Source organism: Theropithecus gelada, chromosome 6, assembly GCF_003255815.1.
Source record: "Theropithecus gelada isolate Dixy chromosome 6, Tgel_1.0, whole genome shotgun sequence".
Lineage (NCBI taxonomy): Eukaryota > Metazoa > Chordata > Mammalia > Primates > Cercopithecidae > Theropithecus > Theropithecus gelada.
In genome coordinates this window covers 154,052,450-154,078,779 of record NC_037673.1, presented here as the reverse complement: position 1 = coordinate 154,078,779, position 26,330 = coordinate 154,052,450, and the positions used below count along the sequence as shown (strand labels likewise).

At 46.9% G+C, this 26,330-nt stretch overlaps 1 protein-coding gene across 2 annotated transcripts in view; it reads left to right on the top strand.

The window, feature by feature from the left end:
* ADAM19 (ADAM metallopeptidase domain 19) overlaps window positions 1-26,330 on the top strand; it is a 98,640-nt gene that overhangs the window by 38,358 nt on the left and 33,952 nt on the right. For both annotated transcript variants that reach the window (XM_025389279.1, XM_025389278.1), the window contains exons 5-8: window positions 6,666-6,742; window positions 17,546-17,738; window positions 18,722-18,787; window positions 24,108-24,179. In XM_025389279.1, coding sequence (XP_025245064.1) covers window positions 6,666-6,742; window positions 17,546-17,738; window positions 18,722-18,787; window positions 24,108-24,179 — 408 coding nt within the window. The remainder of the gene's footprint in view (window positions 1-6,665; window positions 6,743-17,545; window positions 17,739-18,721; window positions 18,788-24,107; window positions 24,180-26,330) is intronic.

The window sequence follows — 26,330 nt, the reverse complement described above, 5'->3', positions numbered from 1 at the left end:
ATCCTGTCATCTCATCCAATTAGATGTTTGATCAGTCCTTTTTAAATGGATGTATAACATTTACCAAGTTGTAATAACTGTGCATATACATTTTGTAGTCTGTTATTTTAATGTGATTTTTAAGTTACGAAGATTTTCTTATTTTGCTTCTGTATTCATATTGGACATTTTTTCCCTCAAAGTTGTTTTTGAGTAGGGATGTTTACACAACGTCAAAGATCTTTCATTTAGAAAATGGTCTTTCAGATGGTTACATGTCAGTCTGCTTTGCCGCACTCCACTGGTAGACATTTAAGGTAGTGAATGATACACATTTCATGGTGTCTGGTTCTTCTTACAGGGATGCCTATTGGAATTTGTAGGCTGAGAACATTGATTCTCAACCAGGAGAACCAGTGGTTTTCCCCTGACCCCAGGGGACATCTGGTAATGTTTGGAGGCAGTTTTGATTGCCGTGACTGGCACGGAGGATCTACTGGCATCTGCATTCTATAATGCATAGGACAGACCCATCACTCCCCCACAACAGAATTATCCAGCTCCAAATATCCGTAGTGCCCAAGTTGAGAAACCCTGGATTCAAGTGACCATTCTCAAAGTCTGGGCTGGTGAGATGGGGGTAAAGAAGGGAAGACGCACGCTGGTAGGAGCAGCAGTGACCTTTGCCTTTGGGGCAGGACGTAATGGACTACTGAGGCACACGGACTGGGAGGAGCGGTGTAGAGAACAGCAGGAGAGGTCCCTCCACCTCAGGACTCCTCCAGCAGCTTCCCATTGAACCTGAGTACTCCAGCAGGCCCGTTCTTTAAAATATCCCTGCTGGAGTGCAAGTGTCCAGCAAGATAACACTGGCCGCTATCAGTCATTAACAGCTCAGATTAGTTCACCAGATTACCCCTGGATGGGGAAAGGGACACAGGACAGGCAATTTTTGTGTGTGTGTGTGACAGAGTCTCACTCTGTAACCCAGGCTGGAGTGCAGTGGTGCGATCTTGGCTCACTGCAACCTCCGCCTCTCGGGTTCAAGCGGTTCTCTTGTCTCAGCCTCCCCAGTAGCTGGGATTACAGGCATGCACCGCCACACTTGGCTAAGTTTTGTATTTTTAGTAGAGACAGGGTTTCACCATGTTGGCTAAGCTATTCTCAAACTCCTGACCTCAGGTGATCCGCCCTCCTTGACCTCTCAAAGTGCTGGGATTATAGGCATGAGCCACCACGCCTGGCTAATGTTGTATTTTTAGTAGAGATGGGATTTCACCATGTTGGCCAAGCTGGTCTCGAACTTCTGACCTCAGGTGATCCACATGCCCCAGCCTCCCAAAGCACTGAGATTACAGGCATGAGCCACCATGCCCGGTCACAGTTTTTGATAGATCCAAGAGACCTGGAGTATAGTAACTGGGTAGTTCAGGGACTGTATTATGTGGCTGAATGCGAAGACTAGTGCTGCCTTCTTCACCAAGACTTCCCTGGATAGGGAAGGAGTTGGTAGTGTGGCCAGTGCCTGCAGCAAAGTTGGGCTGTGTCTTCTCATCCCCAGGGAGGCTGTCTCGCTGTGACTTCATATTCTTCAATGCCCCTTGGTCAAAACTTTTCCTCTCTTCTTGAGACCTCTGTTCTCTGCCTCCAGGGGCAGGGGTGGGATGGGGGAACAGGCATGCCTAGAAAGCCTAGCTATGACAACCTTCTTCAAACACCCTCCTTTGAGTTTGGATCCTGCCACTTCTATACCCACAGCTCAAGAATGTGTCTCAGTCCACAAATTTGCCATGAGCTCACGCTTCCTGCTATGAAAGCCCCCTTGGGGTGGCCCCATCAGGCTGAGAAGCTAAGGAATGCAATGACTTCATGACTGATTCTTGACTTGTTCTTTGTGCTCTCAGCTTGTGCATTAGGCAGAGATGTTGTAAGGGCCTTTCAGAAATAGAGGACTGGAAGAGAACTCCCCCTCTCCCAAAGTCCCCTCCTTCCAGAAGGTCTTGTTGGCTGAAGCACATCCTAGCTGAACCTTGGGACGGACAACTCATTGTTTGCTTATATCCCCTGCTACTAGACTCTTGCAAAGCTCCCACCCAGGCCCATGGGGTTCTCAGTCAGACTTCTCGTTTGGGAGCCGAGATCTCAATGAAAAATGGGAATGGAATAAACCACTCAGCTGCCCTTGACCCAAATGTTGGAGACTGCACTCTACTACCAAACTTGGCCTGGGGTAGCTGGAATTCTGGCAACCTTATCAAGACTCATCAGCCAGGTCTTTTGGCGACAGCCTGCATCTAGGTCAGGCAGCTGGGGGAATGGGTCTGTGAATGTGTTCCGACAGAAAGAATGACACGGTTTGCGATCTGAAGCCAAGGTTGTTATCTTGGCTTTAACTAGTTATATGACCTTAAACAACCCCCTTGACCACACTAGTGTTGAGTTTTCTCCTTTGTAAGTTGGATATGCTGATATCTGACTCGCAGGGCTGTGGAAGGGTAAGATGAATCACTAATTTTTATGGGAATTCATAAACATCTTTTCCAACCCCACATTTTACAGATGAGGAAATTGAGAGAAGAGGAAAAGTAACTTGCTCAAGTTCAGATAACCAGTAAGTGGCAAGGCTTAGGCTAGAACTTGTCTCCTTTGTTGCTAGAGAAGCTGGGGATAAAAGAGCCTTGACTAGCCAAGTTCCTCCTTTGCTACTGCTGAGAGGCAGAGGATGGAGCTTGGGGTCAGGCTGGTAGGGTTCCAGTTTCCACTTTGCTGTGTCACCTTGTGAATGACTTAAAACCTCTCTTTCAATTTCCCCCCTTTAAAATATGGCAATAATAATATCTACCTCATAAGATTGTGGTCAGAATCAAAGGGAAAAATCTGCCTAAGTTGTTCAAGCAGTAAGAGCTGGGTAGATATTAGCTCTTTTATTTTAGACATAGGGCCTCGCTCTGTCCCCAAGGCTGGAGTGTAGTGACATGATCACAGCTCACCGCAGCCTTGAACTTCTGGTTTCAAGTGATCCTCTCACCTTGGCCTCCCAAAGCATTGGGATTACAGGCATAAGCTGCCATGCCTGGTTAGATGTTAGCTCTTATTTTTTTATTTTATTTTATTTTTTGAGACAGAGTCTCACTCTGTTGCCCACACTGGAGTGCAGTAGCATGATCTCAACTCAATGAAACCTCCGCCTCCCAGATTCAAGCGATTCTTATGCCTCAGCCTCCCAAGTAGCTGGGATTACAGGCGACCACCACCACGCCCAGCTAATTTTTGTATTTTTAGTAGAAATGGGGTTTCACCATGTTGGCCAAGCTGGTCTCAAACTCCTGGCCTCAAGTGATTTGCCTGCCTCGGCCTCCCAAAGTGCTGGGGTTACAGGTGTGAGCCACCCCACCTGACCTCTTACTGTTAATAATATAAGTTGTAGGTGTCGTCATCACATGAGATAGTGTATGTGAAAGCTCTGTAAATTATAAAGCATGTTACAGAAGTCAGGTGCTCTATTTACGAGAGAACTGGAGTTGTGAACACTCTTAGCATCCATTCAAAGATAGGAAGAGGTGCAGGGATTCTTCACAGCCATCCCTGGGTTTCAGTTCTTTCTTTTTTCTTTTTTATTTTTTTGGAGACAGAGTCTCGCTCTGTCACCAGGCTGGAGTGCAGTGGTGCCATCTCGGGTTCAAGCAATTCTCCTGCCTCAGCCTTCTGAGTAGCTGGGACGACAGGCGCACACCACCATGCCCAGCTAATTTTGTGTATTTGTAATAAAGACAGGGTTTCACCATATTGGCCAGGATGGTCTAGATTTCTTGACCTCGTGATCCGCCCACCTCGGCCTCCCAGAGTGCTGGGATTACAGGCGTGAGCCACTGCGCCTAGCCTCAGTTCTTTCTGTTAACCAGCATTTTGAAACTATACCAATATACGTTTCTGAACTCCTTGATTCTTGGTCATTCCAACTCCTCTGAGTCCCATTTACCCCACACAGGCCTGGCCCCTCTTCTCCCCATGAATAATCCTGTGCTACAGGGCTCGTGGCTTTCCTGTTGAGTTCTAAGGACCAGGTTCAGGACTTGAGTGCTTCATGAGGGGCCTCCAAATCCCAGATCCCAGGGATAAGTTGAGAAGCCACATGACAGGCTGGCATTTGAAAGCAGTTGGAATCCTGGCCAGGAGGAGGGTTTTGCCTGCCACACTTTCTTTCATAATCACAGCACAGTGACTTTCCTTTGTGCTCCTCAAGGGTGACATCTGACTTGTTTAAAATCCAGAAGAGTTTGATGCAAAGACAGGGGTTGGCTCTGTCCCTCCTCCTGACTGTATGAGCTTGAATGGGCAGAGAAGCCACATTGCTGGCCGACGGATCATATGCAGATGAAAGGGCACCTGTGTTCTGGAGAACGAGGCCATGTTGAGTGTCAGCTTGGCCTGTATCCTTTGATCTGGCTGCGTGGCTGGCTGGATGGGATGGAGCACTGGCACAGCTAGGGCTTTGGATTCAGCCTTTTGGTGGGCTTCCAGGTCCCTTGAGGCCATATTATTTGATAAAGGAGAATTTCATGATTATATGGTTGCCGATGTTTATTGCCTGCCACTCTGGGCCAGGCACTCTTACTAGCTCCTTTATGTACAATATTCTCACCACCACTCTGGGGGATAGAGGCTAAAGACACTGAAGGTCAGAGAGAGGTTGTGGAACTGCTTATGCCTGGATTTAAATATGCCTGGCTATGCCAAAATGCTTGAATTTAATTATTCGTCTATACTCATGCTTAGAGCTGGGAGGGAGGTGGAGCCAGAGAATACGGACACATGGGATAGCTGATTACTGGGTCACATCCCTGTCCGGTGGGGACAAAGAAGCAACTGCAAGCAGCATGGTCCTAGAGGTGGGGGAAAAGAGAAAGCTTCTGTGTCTGCAACTGTGTGGTTTGCATCCATCCCTTTTGAGATCTTTCCAGAACTTGGCTCTACCCTGCGGGTTTTACCTTCTCTCTGTTCTGACCAGTGCATCTCTCTTGACTTATTTGGGAGGAAGCCTCTAGGAATGTGTCTCTTGTTGTTACCCCTCCATTTGTTGGACACAGTCCTGATTTCATCCCTGTCTGTCTGGTTTAGCGCATTAGCATGCTCAACAGTGCATATTTGCTTCCTAAATTCTATGGTTACCTGACTTATAAAACACTCAGCCCGCACCTGAAATGTTTGTTTCAAGCCCCTTCTTTTGGTTTGTAATTATATCTGTTTGGATTTCTCATTAATGACTGCCTCTCACAAGACCATAATCCCCATGAAGGCTGAAGCTGTGACTCTATTTGCTGGCTATGGTGTCTCCAGGGGCTGGCCCCAGGCCTGGCACAGAGCAGTGCTCACAGCTGTTTGTAGTGATGGAGGAATTCTGACAGCTGTGAGACACAGTGGCTGGAGAGCAGCAGCAGACCTCATGGGCATAGGTGACAAATCAAGTATGATTCAGGTGTGGAGGGATTTGTGTAGAAGAGCATCTTGAGCTGTGGAAGAGTAGGCAGTGTTCATTTCCTAGGCCTATGGCAACAAAGCACTATAAACTTAAAGATTTAAAACAATAGAATTTTACTTTCTCACAGTCCTGGAGGCTAGAAGTCCAAACTCAGGGTATTGTCAGGGCCACACTCCCTCCAAGCCTCTGGAGAGAGTCCTTCCAGACTCTTCTAGCTTCTGGTGGCTTCTGGCCATCCTTGGTGTTCCTTGGCTTGCAACTTCATCACTCCAGTCTCTGTCTCCATCTTCATGGCCTTCTTCTCTTTCTCTGTGTGTGTCTCTCTGTGTCCTTTCCTCTTCTTAGAAGGACACAAATCATTGGATTTAGGACCTGCTCTAATTCAGCATGACACCACCTTTTTTTTTTTTTTTTCCTTTTCCTTGAGACAGAATCTCACTCTGTCACTTAGGCTGGAGTGCAGTAGTGCAACCTCGGCTCACCGCAGCCTCCACCTCCTGGACTTAAGCAATTCTCCTGCCTCAGCCTCCCAAGTAGCTGGGATTATAGGTGTGCACCACCACGCCTGGCTGATTTTTGTATTTTTAGTAGAGACGGGGTTTCACCATGTTGGCCAGGGTGGTCTGGAACTCCTGACCTCAAGTGATCCATCTGCCTCGGCCTCCCAAAGTGCTGGGATTACAGGTGTGAGCTACCACGCCTGGCCCAGCATGACATCACCTTAATTTAATCATATCTGCAAGACCCTATTTCCAAATAAAATCACATTCTGAGGGGGACATGAATTTTAGGGGGTTCTATTCAACTCATTGCAGGGGGTTGCGAAGATAACGTTGGTGGGGAGGCAGGCTCTTTCAGGAATCAGTGTTTTCTGTGGCCAACAGCATGCCATGGAAAGAGCTCTGAACTAGGAAAATACTGGATTTCCCAAACAGCAGGGAGACCTTGGGCAAATCTCTTTGCTCCTTTGAGCCTCAGCCTTTCATCAGCTTCATGGAGATAATGACATGTGCCCTGCCCCGTCTCCAAGGATTATTATGGGAATCAAATGAAATTGTGTCTTGGAAAGCTCTTTGCAGGTTGTAAGGTGCTATAAAGTTGGGTAGGTATATAATAAGCCATGAGTCACCCATCACCATCCTGAGACATTAACGTTGCCATGCTTATCAGTGTTCTTTAGCCTGACCACCTCCTTTCTCCTTGTTAGGATCACTGCTTTTACCACGGCACAGTGAGGGAGACAGAGCTGTCCAGCGTCACGCTCAGCACCTGCCGGGGAATTAGGTAAGAGACCCTAAGGCTACAGGTGGCACCTAGCACTCTCCCCAGGAATGGAAGTTTCAAGACAGACAAGGCTAAGGCAAGGACCTTGGGAAGGAGTCCATTGAGAATGTGTGCAAGCCAGCCCAGAGAGGGGCTGAGCCTGGGAGGATGGGCAAGGGAAAGCCTAGGTAATCCACAAATCCATTGGGATTTAACTTTCCTGATGAAACTTGATGTTTTAAAATATAGGTTGTGTTATTATTTAGGTATGGTGAAGCCAAAAAATCAGGAGATGACTGCCATTGAAAAGATGGTTATACTCACAGAAAAAGGAGGGGCCCAGCTGTGCCATGGGGGTGGCCTGGGGAGGCACTGGGGTTGGTCAGCAGGCCGAGGGAGCCTGGAGAAATGTCAGCAGAAGCCCTTCTTGTGGTTTCTGCAGGAAGGAATGGGTGAGGCAGAGTAAGCAGGTTTAGGATTGGCTAGTTTGCATCATTTCAGCAGGCTCTGGGGTTTATGGGCTCTCTGTCCTTAGTTGTCCTATACCTGGTTCTGGGGTGATTAGGGAAGGGGGATAGTGGCCCAGAGGTTGACAGCCCCATAAAATAGATGGCTAGGGTATGGGTTCTGGATTGATTGGCTTGCATTTGAAAGGCAAGGTAGCTGGGAAATTGTTGACCATCTCTAGGAGTTGGCTAACCCTGGAAGGGGCAGTCCCTCTATGGTCAGCAAGACCCAGATGTCAAAGAAACAGAAGATAAAAAAGAAGACACATGGTTAATATGCTCGCAATGGATGAGTTTGAGCATTTGGTTCCACACCTCCTCAGTTCTTCTTTGGGAGTACTTGGAGGTGGTGAAATAGGAAATGGACGGTTAATGAACAGAGAGTAGGAAGAGAAAGGAGAGGCAAGGATAATTTTCAAGAGAGAAAATCAATTGAAAAGTTCCCACCAGAACGTGCTTTTGAGAGTGACCCTTCCTTCTCTGAGTGAGACTACCTGGCTTTGAGCTGGTAGCAGTTTACCAGCTGGGTGACCTTGGGTCTCAATGGTCTCATTTGTAAAATGTGGATAAAAAGAATATATGCCTGTGGTTGTGAGGATTCAGCTTGCGAATAGCCATCTTACCTAGGAACTTGCAGCGGCACACTGTCAGCATACGGTGACCTCCTAGGCCTTTGCTTCTCTAGGTGTGGTCCATGGATGGGTAGCGTCAACTTTACCTGGGAGTTTGTTCAAAATGCAGCTTCTCAGGTTCCACGCAGACCTACTGGATTTTAATCTGCATTTTACCAAGATTCCCATGTGATTTGTGTGCACATTATAGTCTGTACCTGAGAAGGTGTGTTCCTTGAGAATATGCAGTATATCTCACATATCTATTTCTCTCCACCAGCCTGCCCTAATGCCTTGCATGCAATAGCATCTACGCATGTATGTTGACGTGATAAGTCTTATTTATGTAGACCACTTTCAATCTCCTTCTCCTCCCCTTTTTTTTGAAGAAGGATGATGATCTAAAAAACCTGATATCTCCTTGTATATACTAATTGCCTGGGTTTTGATTGCCTGTACTATGTGGTGCCTCTGTGCAGTGATAGACAGTGAGCTACAGTTTCCCAGAATACACAGGCTCAGTGAGAGACACTTCAGCCCAGTGTAAACTGGCTCTATGACAAAAAAGAAAAAGCCCTGATTTGTAGCATCTGCCAATATGCTGGCAAAGATAATCCCACCATGATCAATTTCAAGCTACCCATGTGATGTTATTGAAGGCAGAATTGGGAAGACATGCCTTGGATTGGCTCTTGTGAGCTGATAGGAGGTGGCTCCATTGTGTGTTCTTCCTCTATTGACTGATTCATTCATTCAGTGATTGCCTTTTTCATTCACAAATTGAAATTGAGTGTCTTCCTGATGCCAGTGCCCTACACAGGCGGAGGGAAAACCAGCATTGTAATTTTGGAGCCCTCAGTTTCCTTGTCAATAAAGTGAACATCAATATTAGGCATGATAGAGATTATTGCTGTAATTATGGTACTTTTAAATGTAAAGGTTTCTCTTCATCTTACACTGGTGAAACGATGCTAAGACTTATGCAGGCTCCTATACAAATGGAAGGTTTCTGACACTGCAGGTCCCAAGTGTCTGTTTATAAATTGGGCCATGACTTTGTTTGAATGCTGCATGGTGAGTTGGCTGGAGGAAATTAGGCAGGAAATGGGCTTTGGATGGGAAGCAATAACAGAGTGGCCCCAAATCCCCTCTGTTTAAGTGACCTGGTTGAGCCAAGCTAACTGGCCTCACAGTGGTATTTACAAGCCCAGCCACCGCCACCTGCAGTCTGCAAGTAAACAAAGTTTGTCCCAAGAAGGAGGAAAAAGAACATGCAGGTGTGACCTGCTTCTGTCTGCCTCTTCCTCCATCCCCTCAGTCTGGAGCAGTGGGAACTTGGCTTGGCATCTTGTAAATCATTCCAGCAGCAGTGCTGACAGGGAGGGGGATACCGGGTGAGCTGTCCATGTGTTTCTGTTTTGCATGCTTCCGTCTGGTGAGGTCCACCTGCCTTACTTTCCCAGTCTTCTCACTACACCCGCCTTAAGAAACCAAGGCGTGGACTGTGGGTGGACTGATTTAAGAGCTGGAGACTCATGCCAGATGGTTCCATTTGGACCCTGGAGAAGGAGCAGCTGCAACAGCAGCAGTATTCAAACCCATGTCATCAAAACTCAAGGCGCCTCCCAAAGCTCATAAAGCACTGCTGCAGTGAAAAATCTCCATAGTGATTGTTCTTCTGTCCTGGAAACAAGATCCCGTGATTGGAGAAAATAGGTAGGATTTCTATCAAGTGAGATCTTCAAGCTGATGATACCAAGAGGAATTCAGCTGAGCTTCTAGATGGTTGCTAGGCCCCCTCTTCTCTCCAAAGCAGTTCTTTAGGTTACTTTAATTGAAGAAGTCATATATGATCTTAGTAGAAATAAATTCAAAAAGTACAAAAGAGTGTACAATGAAAGATACATCTCTTTTTACCCCAGATTTCCACATTTCCCCCCCCTTCCCAGAGACAGCCGTTGTTACTAGTTTCTTATATATCCTTTTAGGAATATTCCTTGTGAAAAAAGAACATAGATATGTAATTGATATGGTTTGGCTCTGTGTCCCCACCTAAATCTTATCTCGAATTGTAATCCCCATGTGTTGAGGGAGGGACCTGGTGGGAGGTGATTGAATCATGGGAACAGTTTCCCCGTGCTGTTCTGGTGATAGTGAGGGAGTTCTTACAAGATCTGATGGTTTAAAAGTGTCAGTTTCTGGCCGGGCGTGGTGGCTCACGCCTGTAATCCCAGCACTTTGGGAGGCCAAGGCGGACGGATCATGAGATCAGGAGATGGAGACCATCCTGGCTAACACGGTGAAACCCCGTCTCTACTAAAAATACAAAAAGTTAGCTGGGCGTGGTGGCAGGCGCCTGTAGTCCCAGCTATTTGGGAGGCTGAGGCAGGAGAATGGCGTGAACCCGGGAGGCGGAGCTTGCAGTGCGCTGAGATTGCACCACTGCACTCCAGCCTGGGTGACAGAGCGAGACTGTCTCAAAAAAAAAAAAAAAAAAAGTGTCAGTTTCCCTTGTGCTCCCTCTCTCCTGCCATCTTGTGAAGAAGGTGCTCTCTTTCCCTTGGCCATCTGCCATGACTATAAGGTTCCTGAGGCCTCCCCAGCCATGCAGAACTGTGAGTCAACTCAACTTCTTTCCTTTATAAATTACCCAGTCTCAAGTAGTTCTTTATAGCAGTGTGAAAACAGACTAATACAGGAGTATAATGTCTGTAATCTTATTTGGGCCCCTGGACCCTTTGAGAATTGATTGGAAGCTATAGTACTTATAAATGACACCAATAGGCTGGGCGTGGTGGCTCACGCCTTTCATTCCAACACTTTGGGAGGCTGAGGTGGGCCGATCACTTGAGGTCAGGAGTTTGAGACCAGCCTGGCCAACATGGCAAAACCCCATTTCCACTAAAAATATAAAAAATAGCCAGGTGTGGTAGTGCATGCCTGTAGACCCAGGTACTTGGGAGGCTAAGGCAGGAGAACCGTTTGAACCCGGGAGGCAGAGATTGCAGTGAGCTGAGATCGTACCACTGCACTCCAGCTTAGGGGACAGAGCAAGACCCCTTCTCAAAAAAAAAAAAAAAAAAAAAAAAAAGACACCATTGAAAAGACGTGGCATCCCATGTCACTGGGGATGTCAAGTGTCATTCTCCCAAGCCTGTCTCAGATTAAGACATTCTCTAAATATCTACACTGGGTTAAGGTATCTCTGACTGAGCCTGTGTGTTCTGGGAAACTGTGTGTGTGTGTGTATGTAGTTCACTGTCAATAGCAGAGGTGTATCTGGTTGGTAAGTTGTTTACTTTTTTTAAAGAAATTTTTAACAATTATCATTATATAACTAATACGGGTTTAGTATTAAATGTTCAAATCATGCAGGAATGTGTAAGCTTTAAAAAATGAAAGTTGTTTATCTTGTCCTACCCTTCCAACCAATCCCGTTCTCCATCTGTTATTACTGTTGGAGGTATCCTTAATTACTGTTGGAGGTATCCTTAATTGAAATGCATAATTGTGTGTGTGTGTGTGTGTGTGTATGTATATATATATATGTAATATATGAACATATTTAATCCAAATGAGGTTACCTTATACATACAGTTTTGGTTTTTTTTTTCCAACTTAGCATTATGTTTTAGGTATACATAGATCTATCTCATTCTTTTAATGATTGCATAATATCATTTATACTAATGTCTGACAGATTTTCATTATATAGAAAGTCTTTCAGAGGCATATAGTAAATCATCCATCGTGGTCTATTTGATGGATCACCCTTATATTACAGCAGCCCTGCCTTCAAAAACACAGGGCTCACTCTCACTGTAATTATACCTTAACTGTGGTCCCTGGACTAGATTCTGTGAGAGAGGGAGAGAGTGAGAATATGAGATTGAAAATAAATGCAGGAGAATGTGTAGGAAAGTGCGCATGATGGCCTGGAATAAGCTCAAAATTTAAAGTCAAGGGATCCACGTTTAAGATCTAGCTCCATACTTCCTGGCTGTGTGGCTCTCTGTGTTTTCCTCTCCCCATTAAATTTTTTCCTTGTCTTTGCTGTGGCCAGGCTGGTCCCTCCACAGGCCCTACTCTATCCGAAAGGTGGGTAAGTCCTGGGAGTGGGGTGGTAGTCAGTGGGGGTGAGGTCAGGGGCATACCCCAGAGTCATGAACCTGGACATTAGGAGAGCTGGCATTTGCCCCGGCTGTCACGTTAACTCACTAGGTGAGCTTGGGCAAGTTCTTTTTTGGGTGGGCTTTCCTCTCTTCTGTAAAACGAGAGTAGACCAGACCATTAAAAGCTTCCTTCTGTGTTGGAAGTCCTGGGATGCAGAGAGGTTGAGCAGAGTCTCAGGGAGGTGGGAGCCTGGGGCAGAAGGAGGTGGCTCATATACACACAGCCAGCCCTGGACAAGAAGTGGCAAGTCCTTTCCACCTTTGAATTCCTTGCCTTCCTTCTGCAGAATGGATCATAAATGCCACATCCATGTCAGGCATGGCACAGACCAAGCCCTCAGAGGACAGTATTATTAAGTTGTGATGAATTTAGATTCTGGAGCCAGAGAGTTCCTGGTTTAAACCCTGCCAAGCTACTTAAGCTATCTAGTCTCAGTTTTTCTGATCCGTAAAATGGGAATAACAATATTGACATCATTGGTGGATTTGCAATAGGTGAGGAGTGCAGGCTCCTTGACAGCAGGGACTTTGCTTTGATCATGCTGTTTCCCATGCTGAGAACCGCTCCTGTCACACAGTGGGTTCTCAGTACAGATGTGTGGAATGGCTGTCGAATAAAACACTTTGCACTTTGCTTGACGTATAATACACAATCAATGACTGTTAGCTGTTCTTTTAAAATGCTGCTTTGGTTATTAGTGAACATTGCCTATTCAGTCCCTTATCACAGCAACTCTGTGAGATGGGCAGTGTTATTACATCACTTACCACACAGCTAGGAGACAGCACAGCCAGAGTTTGAATCCAGGTGCTACATGGGGGCACCCCGTCCCTAAGAGAGCACATGACCTACAAGCCTTCTCTTCTCTTTTTTGCAACCTTTGGAGTTCCCCATAACTCCTTTTGCATGGATATAATTTGCAGAGAAGGGGAGAGGAAAGAAGGGTAGCGGGGTAGTTACCTTTTAGGGCACCTCTGGGTAGAGGGATGTAGAACGTGTCCCCTTTGGTTTAGCTCTGAATGGACAAGTCCCCAGGAAGCAGTTCTTGGCCTGCTTCCTTGAAGAATGCATTTGGTGAATCCTTCAGTTATGCAGGGGTGAGACATGAATTGCCTGTTGCCTGCCCGGCCTGGCCTGCCCAGGTTTTTCTGTACAATTTCATTTGTATCCATCTCTTAACAATGAGCAGTAGGATGGAGGACAGAATGGAGAATGGCATGTGAGGCTGGCCACCCAGCCTCCTGGGCCCCGGCTCATGCCTTCTGGCTGAGTTCTGCCTTTGCCAGTGCTAACATTCAGCAAATTAGCTCAAGCAAGGCTCCTAGAAGGATAAACAACTGGTGGTGTTTGGAAGGGGGCAGCTAAAGGAATTAGGGGTGGGGGCGGGGAGGGCCCCTGGAGCCACATTCTCAGACATTCCCCCAGCAACAAAGCTGCAGGCCGCTGACAGTGCTGGGGCTTGTGCCAGCCTCTCCTCCATCCCCAGGCCGTCTGAGGGGATTGCAACCGTGACATGGGCACATTACCAGGAACAGCAGTTGGAGGAAGGGAGGGAAGTGGCCACAGAATCCTATTGCTGGAAGGACCTTCAGAGTCCTTCTGAGCCTGCGTTTCTCTCAAACTGTAATCTGCCCACTCCCTGAATCAGAATTACTAGGGTCCCGGTGAAAAGCAGGTGCCTGCTGCAGAGTGCGGTCTGCAGGCCAAAGTTCCTGAGTGTGGCTGGGCAGGGAATTACTCATGGGCCTTGATAACAGTGCAGACACTCAGGCCTGCAGATCTGGGTTTTTTAGGTTGGGCCCTGTATGAGTCCATTTGTGTTGCTATAAAGGAATACATAAGGCTGGGTGCTTTATAAAGAAAAGAGTTTTATTTTGGCTCACAGTTCTGCGAGCCATACAGGAAGCATGGCGCCAGCATCTGCTTCTGGTGAGGGCCTCAGGCTGCTTCCACTCGTGGCAGAAGGAGACGGGGAGCCTGTGTGTGCGGAGATCAAGTGGTGAGACAGGAAGTGAGAGAGAGAGGGAGGAAGTGCCAGGCTTTTTTTAATAACCAGCTCTTGAGGAAACTGTCATGGGAATTTGCCGAGTAAAACTCTCTCATTACCACCAGGATGCACCAAGCCATTCATGAGGGATCCACCCCATGACCCTAACACCTCCTACCAGGCTCACCTCCAACACTGGGACCACATTCTACCATGAGACTTGCTGGGGACAGGTAAACCATATCCACAGCAGACCTGGATACCCATGTTTTCAATACACTGTAGAATATTCTAGTAGATATCCCTGAGACCTCTGCTCCTAGAGATCTCTGACACTTAGGCTTGGAACTCACTGATGGAGGCAGAAAGCATAGAGGCTGAGGGGATGGGGTCCAAAGTCTGTGGACCTTAAATCTTTGACTCCAGATTACCTGGTCCCCATGTCTGGAGCCCACACCGCCCTTAGCCATGAGAGCTTGTTATTTAATGTCTCTGAGCCACAGTTTCTTCATCTATAAAGTGGGACTCATGAGGGTGCCTCCTTATAATGATGATGTGGGAATGAAATAACACTTGTAGACACAGTGCCTGGCATCCAGTTAGCTCAATCAATGGTATCTGAAGGTGAAAAGTAGGCTGCACACCTCCTTTGTCTTTTCTCCTAGGAAACTGAGGTGAGGCCAATCACCCCTCAGAGGAGAGCTGCTGGCACCATCACTGGAGCCATCTGTAGGCTGGTGGTATCTTTCTGATTCACTCTACAGGGCTGTTTTTTTTTGTTGTTGTTCCTTTTGGAGACAGAGTCTTGCTGTGTCGCCCAGGCTGTAGTGCAGTGGTGCGATCTTAGCTCACTGCAACCTCTGCCTCCCAAGGTCAAGCAATTCTTCTGCCTCAGCCTCCCGAGTAGCTGGGATTACAGGTGCGCCCGCCAGCAAGCCTGGCTAATTTTTGTATTTTTAGTAGAGACAGGGTTTTACCATATTGCCCAGGCTGGTCTCCAACTCCTGAGCTCAGGGAATCTACCAGCCTTGGCCTCCCAAAGTGCTCCCAACCGCGCCCAGCCTCTACTGGACTATCGTGACTGAGGCAGTGGAAGGTCAGGGTAAAGTTGTGGGACTTGAAACTAGAATGTTTCCATTCAAATCCCGACTCCTTTAATACCTAGGTGATGGACTGATCTGTGCAGCAAATCACATGGCACATGTTTACCTGTGTAACAAACCTGCCCACCCTGCACATGTACCCTGGAACTTAAAATAACAGTTGATGAAACACGAACAAAAAACAAATCCCTACTCTTACTCTTAGTATTTATGTGACTTTGGGTTAATTAACCTTGCTGAGCCTTTGTTTTCCCATTTGTACATTGGGGACAATATTTGTAAGGTTCCTAGGAAGGTGGTGGGAATAATAAAATGCTCACTTGGCACAGTGCCAAGTCCGTAGCAAAGGCTCTATAATCTGCAGCCACTGTGAGGATTCTTATTTATTGTGCACCACACTTTGGCTTGGTCTCTGTCCTGTTTAGCTCACAGGCTTGTTCAAGTGATGCCAGATCAATTGCACCTTGTGACCCTCCACTGGAACTTTCCCCGATTCCTCTATGGAACTTTCCACTCACTGGGTGTAATCTTGGCAGCCACAACCTGTGCACACAGAACCATCCATTGGTGGTCAAGCCCTCTGTGTTCCCAAAGTGTGTAGCCATCAGGGGAAACTGAGGTGATGGGAGAGGCCTTGGTTGGCTGGGATGAAAAGATAACTTGGGAACAGGATGTGTGTAGCAGCTCTCTCCTCTGCCCTTTCCTGACTGGATTAGGGAGTGGATGCGACCCTTGCTCCTTGCCCCGCTCCCACCCCCAGATGTTCAGGGAGTACCTTACATGTCTGTCAGAGGGGGTGGTCGCGTATTGCTGCGTCAGCCTGGGTGAGGCAGCCAGGAAGTCATCAGGCTTCCTGGATCTGGAATGAGGTCAGCCAGGGATGGGATCCGGGAAAAGCTGCTGCCCATCACAGCCTGGCGCTGATTTTCCTGAGAGCGTCACAGGCTCTTCCCAAAGGGCAAAATCTGGGCGGGAATCCCACGTGGCGGTTGTGGTGGAGGTCGAAGCTGAGATAAGCTAAGAGAGAGGTCCTGCCAATTTACAGTGGCAAAGACTGGGTTGGAGATGCTGTAGGTTCTGAGCTCTCTGGATGGATGAGAGCCTGCCTGAGGTTTTAGAGCATACAAAATGCTGCTAGAGTCTGTAGGGCTTACTCCTGGGCTTCCTCCTCCCCCTGAGCCTTGATTACATACCTTTACAATCATGTTTATCTCATTGTATCAAGGATGACAAATGCCTGCTGCCTGGGCCTTCACTGATCATTAGCAATAGCAATAGATCATAAGTCATGGTCTTCTTTCTTGCTGAGGCTAGAAAAGCCCTCAGAAGCCTTGGTGATGTAACACTTGGAGCAGCTGCCTCCAGTCCAAGGGGTGATGAAACTTTTTGCTCTCTCTGTTATACATTAGAGTGACTTATTCCAATGTTTAGACTCAACGCTTCACAAGGGTAGGCACTTGGTGTGTCTTGTTCACTATTCCATCCTCAGCAACTAGCATGATAACCTGGCCCGCAGCAGGAGCTCAGTAAATGTGTGTGACTGTCCTCCAGATGACTGTGAGTTTCTCGAGGAAAAGGATTATGTCTAGATTATGTGTAGGACACAGTAAGGGCTCCATGAGTTTATTCTGAGTTCAATGCTAGTATCTATAATCAAGGGAGGAAAAAAAGTAGTCACTCATGCTTGGTGGTGGATGTCACTTCACCAAATAACTGCCGTGCTGACGTGGGGCAGTTGGGACAGGTAGGCACGTCATCACTGATGCATCTAGCTTTAGTTTCCAAGCACAAAGACCCTTGTCTTTCCACTTAGTCATCCAGGAGTCCTGATAAGTTATAATTGCCATTTTAGGGATGAGAAAACTGATGCTTGGAGAGATTTAAGTTGCTTGTTGAAGAGCATATGACAATTGAATGTTGGAGCTAAATCCAGAACCTGGGTCACCTCACTTGCAGGCCACTGTTCTTTCTCTGGCCACTGTACTGCTTTTTCTGAGTCTCTAAAGTTTTGACCCATGATTTGTCCTATGCCATGTTTTGGTTTGGGAGGCTTTTTGGAATCCTGGACCTACCATCCTTCATAAGTTTTAAGTGTCACAGGTACAGCCTTTTCAGAACTTTTTGAGATTTCCCAGTCCAGAGATTCTTAACCTGGAGCCTCACGATGAGCTTGATGGTGGTGGTTGGGTGGGGTGGGGTGGGTGGGGAAGGTCCAAGTGCCCTGAGCTCATGCACCACGTTTTATGTATATGTACATTTCTCTAGAGAGGAAGTGTGAGCTTGCATCAGAGTCTCACAAAGGGGTACATGGCCCCATAATGAGGTTAAGAACCGATGATCAAAACCCACTATGTCATTTTGCATATGGAGAAACTGAGACCTACACAAGGGACTTTTTCAGAACCATAATCTTTGACCAGAGTTTCTATTTCTCCTCTCAACAGAGGACTGATTACGGTGAGCAGCAACCTCAGCTACGTCATCGAGCCCCTCCCTGACAGCGAGGGCCAACACCTTATTTACAGATCTGAACATCTCAAGCCGCCCCCGGGAAACTGTGGGTTCGGGCACTCCAAGCTCAGCACCAGGGACTGGGCTCTTCAGTTTACACAACAGACCAAGAAGCGACCTCGCAGGGTGAGTTTTGAGGCCCAACCTGGGGACAGACTTGTCCCCTCTGAGGTTGCTTACTTTGAATCCAGGAGTATTTCTAAATTGAAGGGTGATGCCTAAGAAGAAGGAAATAGTGTTTTTCTTTTATTCTAAGTCATTGTTGAGTGTGAAATACCCTCATAATAGAATAACTGCTTTTGGGGAAAGCACCACTACCTTTAAAACACTCAGATGCTGACTTCAGAAAGCTTAAAAAGTGAAAAGAAGGCTGGGTGCCATGGCTCATGCCTATAATCCTAGCACTTTGGGAGGCTAAAGCAGGCAGATTGCTTGAGGCCAGGAGTTTGAGTCCAGCCTGGGTAACATGGCGAAACCCCATCTCTACTAAAAGTACAAGAATTAGCTGGGCGTGGTGGCTGGGTACCTGTAGTCCCAACTACTTGGGAGGCTGAGGCACGGGAATCACTTGAACCCGGGAGGCGGAGATAGCAGTGAGTCGAGATGGCACCGCTGCATTCCAGCCTGGGTGACAGAGCAAGACCCTGCCTCAAAAAAATAAGAATAAAAAAGTGGGAAAGAAAAGTATGCCTTCCCTATTGGAGTAGACACTACACCCTATGCACACAGTCCTCATATTGATTCATACTGAAAACAACAGGGTGTTTTGAGGTTTTGAGGTTTCGAGGTTCTGTGGGAACGTGGTGGTTAGCACACTCCCTCTCGTACGCTGGCCTCTGTCCTGCCTGTGCTCACCAGCTCATCTCAGTATTTTCTAAGAATAAAGGACTGAATCCAGTGTCCCAGAGCAGCCTCCAGCAATAACCAAATGGCAGTGGAAGGTGTTATGTGAGTGACGGCCACCACAGCCAAGAACATCTCTAGTGCCCAATGACAAAATCATTACGGAGGTAGCTGCTGCTTCTCCAGCAGCTCTGTTTCTTAGCAGTTTTTTAAAAATGAGGCCAAGTCCACCATTTCTATAGCGCTGATCTGTTTCTCTTTCTTAGATGAAAAGGGAAGATTTAAACTCCATGAAGTATGTGGAGCTTTACCTCGTGGCTGATTATGCAGAGGTAAGGGGGAGGCAATGGGTTTGACAGAAAAACTGCTCTCTTGATAGCTTTCCATTCCAGGCTCCAGACTGTTTGGGGAAATGTTGCCTATTTATCTTTCTCCAGTTCATCTATGATTTTGACCTTAAGTCTGACCAAGGGCTGGGCGCAGCAGCTCACGCCTGTAATCCCAACACTTTGGGAGGCCAAGGCGGGTGGATCACCTGAGGTCAGGAGTTTGAGACCAGCCTGGCCGACATGGTGAAACCCCGTCTCTACTAAAAATACAAAATTAGCTGGGAATTGTGGTGCATGCCTGTAATCCCAGCTACATGAGAGGCTGAGACAGGAGAATTGCCTGCACCTGGGAGGCAGAGGTTGCAGTGAGCTGAGATCGTGCCACTGCACTCCAGCCTGAGCAACAAGAGCAAAACTTCATCTCAAAGAAAAAAAAAATCTGACCAAAGGCTCTTTTTGCCATTTTAAACATGGCTGGGGGGAACTCCCCTCACTCCCCTGACCCTTTGTTCCCCTCCCCCCGCCCCCCGCCCCCCGCCCCACACAGCTAGGCCTCTCCTGGCTTGATACATCAATCACATAGAAAATCAAGACAGTTATCTGATTAACATTTCTTGAACTGGGTCTGAAGACCTTAAGGTTCTGGTGTTTATTCTTAGGAACCCATGAATTGTCCATGGAAATTCTAAAACTCTTTTTTGTTTGCAAAGATAATAAGTACATTCCTAGTCATCCGACTGAAAACTGTGTTCTTGCCCATGTGTGTGGGTCCATTTTTATAATCATGTCAAATGATGCCAAATGATGACCTCAAGCCATGGTCCCCAAAATGTGGTTCCCAGACTGCCAGCGTCAGCAGCACCTGTGAACTTATATAAAATGCAAATTCTTGGGCCCTACCCCCAACCACCTGAATCCCAGACCATCAGGATGGGGTCTAGGAATCCATGTTTTAACAAGACCTCTGGGCGATTGGGTTGTACAGGCAAGTTTGAGAACTACTAACCTAAAGGCACAGCAGTTCAGCCCTTAACACCATGTTCCTCAAATCAGACAGGTTCTAAGATTTGATGAACCCTCACCTGGCTCATCATATATTTCATTTATTCATCAATGATCTCTTGATTTTTTATTATGTGCTAAGCACCTGGACATATAGCTCTCAAGAAGACGTACCCTCCCCTGGCATCGCAGAGTTTGCAGTAACAGCACACAAACCTGTAGGTCCAAAGTGTGATAAGCACTAAGATGGACCATTAGGAGGGATGAGAGCGCAGATAATGAGGGATTCAACATGGTTTTGGGAATTAGGGAAAGCTTCTCTAACATTGAAGCAGACACTTAAAGAGTGAGTTTAGGCCCCTGAGCCCATATTTGCCTAAATTAGCCAGATGTTACCTCCAGTTCTCACTGTGTTTAGCGTCTCCATCATATAAGTACTAAGCGCGTCTTGTGTGCATTGGATGTCATTATGAGCTGAGCGCTCTCTGTGTTGGAGCAGGGCAGACACTGGCCTTGGTCTCTCCTGAGGATAGAGCCCATCGCTACTCCAGTCTGTCTGTATCCCATCCGCATGGTTTAGCTACCATCTCCCCAAAGAGCTCAGTCTAAGTCGCCTATATCTAGTCACATTTCCAAAGCACGTGTCCTGGCGGCAGGGCCTGGTAGTATGGGGAGAGCACTAGGCTGCAGGCCAGAAGGTCTTTGAGTGTTAGTCACTGGATGTTAGTTAGTGGCAGAAGGAGGTGGCCCTTGAAGCTGTCTTAAAAGACAAGGAGGAGTTAACTGGGCAGAGGAGTGGAGATGAAGGGCATTCCAGACCGAGGGAACATTGTGCTCTGCTTTGAAAAGCGTTTAGCTTTTTAATTGATGTTGATATTGGTTTTTCCAACAGCTGTGTGTGTGTGTGTGTGTGTGTGTGTGTGTGTGTGTTTTCTATGTTTTCTGTTTCCTCTCCAAAGACTCGTGTGTGTATAGGATGGGGGAATAGTGTGGGGAGCAAAATCCAAAGCTGGTTTAAAAGCCAGCTGAGGCTCCAAAGTCATGGGAGGAGAGAACTGACTCTGGCCTGCCCTGCACGACTGCCCGTCGTGGGAGGACTGGTGGAAGAAAACCGAGCTCCTCTGACTCTGGGACATTTTTCCATTTAAGCTTTGCATCTGTGATCATCTAGTACAATGGTCATGAGTCATTTCTTTCAGCTACAGAATCCTTTGGTTAGATGGCAGTTCCTGGGAATCCCAATATTTAAGTATATAGAGCCCAACTGCTCTAGTTTAAAGGTGGGGTGTTTCTCCCCTTTGGCCTTGCACTGTTCTCAGAGGAATTCTGTGCAGGTTTTAAAACCCACTGGGTGTGAATCTCCAGCAGCTGGAGAAGTGGGCAGCATGGGGGGAGGCAGGGATTAGACATCTTCTGTCTCCTGACCTCCAGGGTCACAGCACACCCCCAGAGAAAAAGTGTCTGCTCAAGGTGCCTCGGGGACTCTGGTGTCACCTAGAGCCATCTTTCTCCTACAAAGGAGAGCATCTCAGCAACAGCCCTGGGTTCCCAGCAGGGCTGTGATTCATGCAGCCGTGGCGGATAAAGGAATGTGCTCATTTCTCAGAGCCCTGGGCACCCCTCCGCTGAAGGCTTTGAATGATTCATTTGAGGGACTGGGGTGGGGGTGTAACAGGCCAGGCTGGGTTCACAGGCTCACGAATCATCCCCTCTCCACCTGTCTCCATCCTCTGCAGACAGAAATATATTCTTGACAATTAATTAATCAATCTGAGAGGATGGGATGGCAGGAAAGGGGAGGGCTGCTTTACCATGATTTATAACCTCCTGCCGAGACAGGACAGCCTTCACCTTGCGGCTCTGAATGCAGAGGAGGAAGTGGAGACACAGATAGGGAGAGCAAGACGCTGCTGCTGCCTAGAGAGAGAGCTGTCAGCAGTAAAAGTGAGCAGGCAGCTCCTCGCTCCCTGGTCCTCGGTGGGAGCTTCTAGTTTATTCATTCCCCAGGTGGAACGGAATCCGGGGCGGAATAAAGAGTAAGGTGGACTGTTGTAGGGGTAGACAGGATAGCTGTAAACACAGGCCTGTAGAGGACTTCCATGATGCTGGTACAGTGCCAAGTGGCTGGGAAAGGATGGTGCTGCATGTGGTACCTGCTGTGTCACCCTAGAAAATGTAAGCTTGAGACAGTCCTTTCTTTAGATCAGGGGTCTGCAAACTATACCCCATGGTCACATCCAGCCTGTACTGTGTGTTTGGAAACAAAGTTTTACTGCAACACAGCCAGGCCCATTGGTTTCTGTATCATCCAGGCCTGCTTCCGAGCCACCACTGCACAGTTGAAGAGTTGTAGCAGAGACTATATGGCCACAAAGCCTAATCTGACCTTTGCAGGAAAGGTTTGCCGACTCCTGCTTCAGACTACTCTGGACAACAGAATTCACTCCTTAAATTATGGTGGTCTCATTAGGCAGTTCTTTGAAGAGAAGAAGGTTAATATTTTTTTGAAAGACAACGAAATCTGACCCTGATGGTCTAATAAATATTACTAAATGAATGGAAATGCTGCAATGCTATCTGTGCTGAGAGACCAATTTAGAAACAGGAGACCTCTAGAATGAGAAACTCCTGGATTAACACCTTGGAAAGGTCTAAGTTACAGTGTCTCACTGAATCTCACTCTAGAAAGCGGTGGTGACAGATTCTCTTCTGGTGAGTGGCAGTTTTAAGGAAGCCTGAGAATGTCCACAAGCTGTGCTGAAAGGGAAATGGTGGATTTCTTCCCTGTGTCAGGGCTGGGACACACCTCTGGCCGAACAAATATCCCAGGGTGTTTTACTTGGCTGTTCTTGTTGTTTCTTGCTTAGATACTCTTGCAGGATAGAGTGGAGGAAGGACGTGAAGGTTCAGAATTGAAGTAACATGTACAGTGGGTACCCAAGATAAATTAGAGAGGACCCAGATTCTATGTAACAATGGCAGTATACAGGACATGCCCATCATTTTCAAATTTAACTTGCAGTTGTAGCAGGCTTTCTCTTTACACCGTGAAGCTTTCCTTCATCGCAGCTCAGAGAGATCTATTTTTTTGAGGCAGGAATGGTAAATAGAAGGTATTCACACTGAAATGTCCTCTTTCTGGTACCCATGGCAGATATTTCTAATGGAACACAGCTTTCTTTCCTATGCTTGGTTAGCAATGTCTGATTGCGGCCAGGCATGGTGGCTCACGCCTGTAATCCTAGCACTTTGGGAGGCCGAGGCAGATGGATCACTTGAGGTCAGGAGTTTGAGACCAGCCTGACCAACATGGTGAAACCCCATCACTACTAAAAATACAAAAATTAGCCGGGCTTGGTGGTGAGCACCTGTAATCCCAGCTACTCAGGAGGCTGAGGCAGGAGAATCGCTTGAACCTGGGAGGCAGAGCTTGTGAGCCAAGATTGCACCACTGCACACCAGCCTGGGCGACAAAGCAAGACTCAGTCTCAAAAAAGAAAAAAAAAAGAAATGTCTGATTGAATCGATGCAGTCTCAGAATTCTCCTCACTGTAGAAGGCATTGCCAGTGGATCTGAGTGGTGTGCAAGATGAAGCCTATTTGCCAGTGTCTTATGGTCCTCCTCATTAGCATTCATGCCATTCACATGGCCTCCTACTGTGGTTTTTCTATGTGCGTTTTCCAGGCAGGTTTTCTCAGACCATTTCAGTTGTATACTCCTTAAGTACAGGATCTGTCACTCAGGATCTGCCACAGTTATTTCTGGCCCTTTCTGTTTTAATTGAAGCTCCTCTAGGCTAGGACCAAGATCTCACACTTCTCTGGGTCCTACATAGTGCTAAGCGCAATGCCTTGCCCATAGCAGGCATTCAGCAACAATTCGATCATTGTTGATTGACCACATGTAGGGAAGCCTTGTGAGATCTGTGCGATGGTGGCTTCATGTTGCGGTGATGACCGAGGTGAGGATTGGATCAGTCCTCCTAAGCCCCAGTGGGAGTTTGTTAGAGGCCTTGTAGTTTGAAGGGCAGGAGAATAAGATGTGCTTCAAGGGTTAGAGGAAGGCAGTTCAACTCCATGCATAATTATTACATGCCTACTGTGTGTGCTGCACTGAGCTAGTAGCTGTGGATACAAAGATAGATGTGACAGGTACTGCCCTCCATAAGCTCTTACTGTGGTGGGGAAGACAATTGCATAAAAATGACGGCTTATAGAAGACAGAAGAAAATAAGAGCAAATTCAAAGACAAGTAATGGGGCACAGGAAGCACCCTGCAAGAGGTTCTGGGATCTCACATGACTCTGCTTGTCCCATTTAGTTTCAGAAGAATCGACGAGACCAGGACGCCACCAAACACAAGCTCATAGAGATCGCCAACTATGTTGATAAGGTGAGACCAGGTGTGTACTTTGTGGGAAAGGTGCCAGGTGCCAGCACTTCCAAGGGCACTGGAGCTGCCTTCTACTGGATTGGCTGCCCCAGCCATCTTCTGAAAGGGAATGAGCAATGCCATAGAGGCCCAGGGCGGTCATGACAGAGCCCTGAACTACATACCCTTAGGCAAGTAACTCATTTTCTTTGAGTCACATTTTTTTCTTTTCTTTTTTTTTTGTTATTTTTATTTTTCTGGTGGAATCTTAAAAAATGAAATCTTATGCCAATGTCTAGTATAAAAGTTGAATGAAAACAGACTGCTCTAAGCGGGAGCAGGGGTGAGGACCCAGAACACTGTCCTTCTGACCCCTTCCTCTTACCTCTGCAGTGGATCCCAAGCAGCTTGGGCATGGAAGAGCCCAGTTTAAGAATCCTTTAAGGTTCTTTAAGGTTCCTCCAGATACGAAGCCCAGGGATTCTCTGACTTAGGAGGGAACTGAGGTGGGTCAGGGTGGGAAAGACACACAGCCTTGAGAAGTGGGCTGTTTGAGAAGTGGGCTGTTTGAGAAGTGGGTTGTCTGAGAAGTGGGCTGTTTGAGAAGTGGGTTGCTTGAGAAGTGGGTTGTATGAGAAGTGAGTTACTTGGGGCTAATCTGTAAAGTCTCCATGTGTAAAACTATCCTGAAATTATGTCTTGCCTCTTAGGAAGGATGTGCAAATGGTTAACTTTCCTAGGTCAGGACCTTTTACAAGATGCTCTTGGGAAATACCTACATTTTTGAATTTTACTAGAATAGGCTGGTCTGGGACTTGGAAATACATTGTGTATAAGAAAGAGGATATTTGTTATAGTACAAAATGCAGAATAGGTAACCTAGAACGACAGTAGCCTCTTGGTAGGCTAGAAGTATATAGTTTTTAAAAGTAGGTTTTAATGTGTTTGGGATCACAGGTCTCTTTGAGAATCTGGTAACGATTATTGCACAATTTTAGAACACTCATAACATTGATGAAGCTTAACCTTGGGCCTGCTAGGGATTCATGAATTCCAGGCCTAAAAGGAAAATCATTTTTTCCTAAACACTAGAGAATATAGGAGATTACTTAAAATATTTTTTAGGGACCAATAGGCAAATATATTAGCGTTCTGAAGTCATGTGATGGCAGTTTCCATGCCCATGGTTTTTTTTTTCTGCCCTAGATGGCTCTGGAAACACAAGTCAGTGGTCAGTGACAGGTGAAAGTCAAACACTGGTATTTCCTGGAAGGACAGACTCTAGGGACACAGTCCAGTCCTCTCTCTAGCTCCTGACTCACTCAAGAATAACATTTAAATAATCCTACAACCCAAACACTCAACATCTGGGAAAACATGGGAAGCTTGTTTCCCTGGGGAGAATATGGGAGGCCGACTCTGCTTTCACCCATGTGACATCCATTGTTTGGGGACCTGGCAGGTGGGGACTTGGCTGGGTATCCCCTCTGTGGGGTAGGTGATGGAGCCAAGGGTGCTGGTGACAAGTGAAGGGAGAAGAGAGGCACCAGCAAGCCCCAGTCCTTACTGAAAGCCCTAAGCCTGGGTGGCCCATGCATCCTGTCTTGGCTCTCTCCTCGCGGCTGCTGTTAGTCACTCCTGGCTGGTGAGGGAAGCCACGCCCACTTCTCTGGAGCTTGCTGACCCAGCTACTTGAACTGAACTATTGTTGAACTAAAACTGGAATGAATTGCACTCCTGTGCTGAATCATGAACCCAATCCAAAATGTTTTTCTGTAACTGTGAAAAAAAGCCAAGTTTACTTCCTTGAAAAGCTCCCTAGGAAAGCAAATTCAAATTGGAATCTGAACCTTTTATTTTCTGTTAACGATTGAACTGGCACAAAACGGAAAAATCAAAATTTCCGTTGAAATAAACTGATATTTCACTGAATCTTGAGCCCATCTTGACCAGCGTTTCTTGGAGCAAGTGGCTTATCTGGATGTGTCGATACTGCAGCACGGAGGCAGTAAAGGGTCACACATAGGCTCTGAGGCTGTAATTTAGGACTTCATCCTGCCTCCACTATCTTCTTGCTGAAACTTTGGGCAAGTTCCTTAACTTCTCTAAGCCTCAGTGCCTAGTACATAAAAAGAGATGGAAAGATGTTGGTGCTATGATTATTCTTTTTAG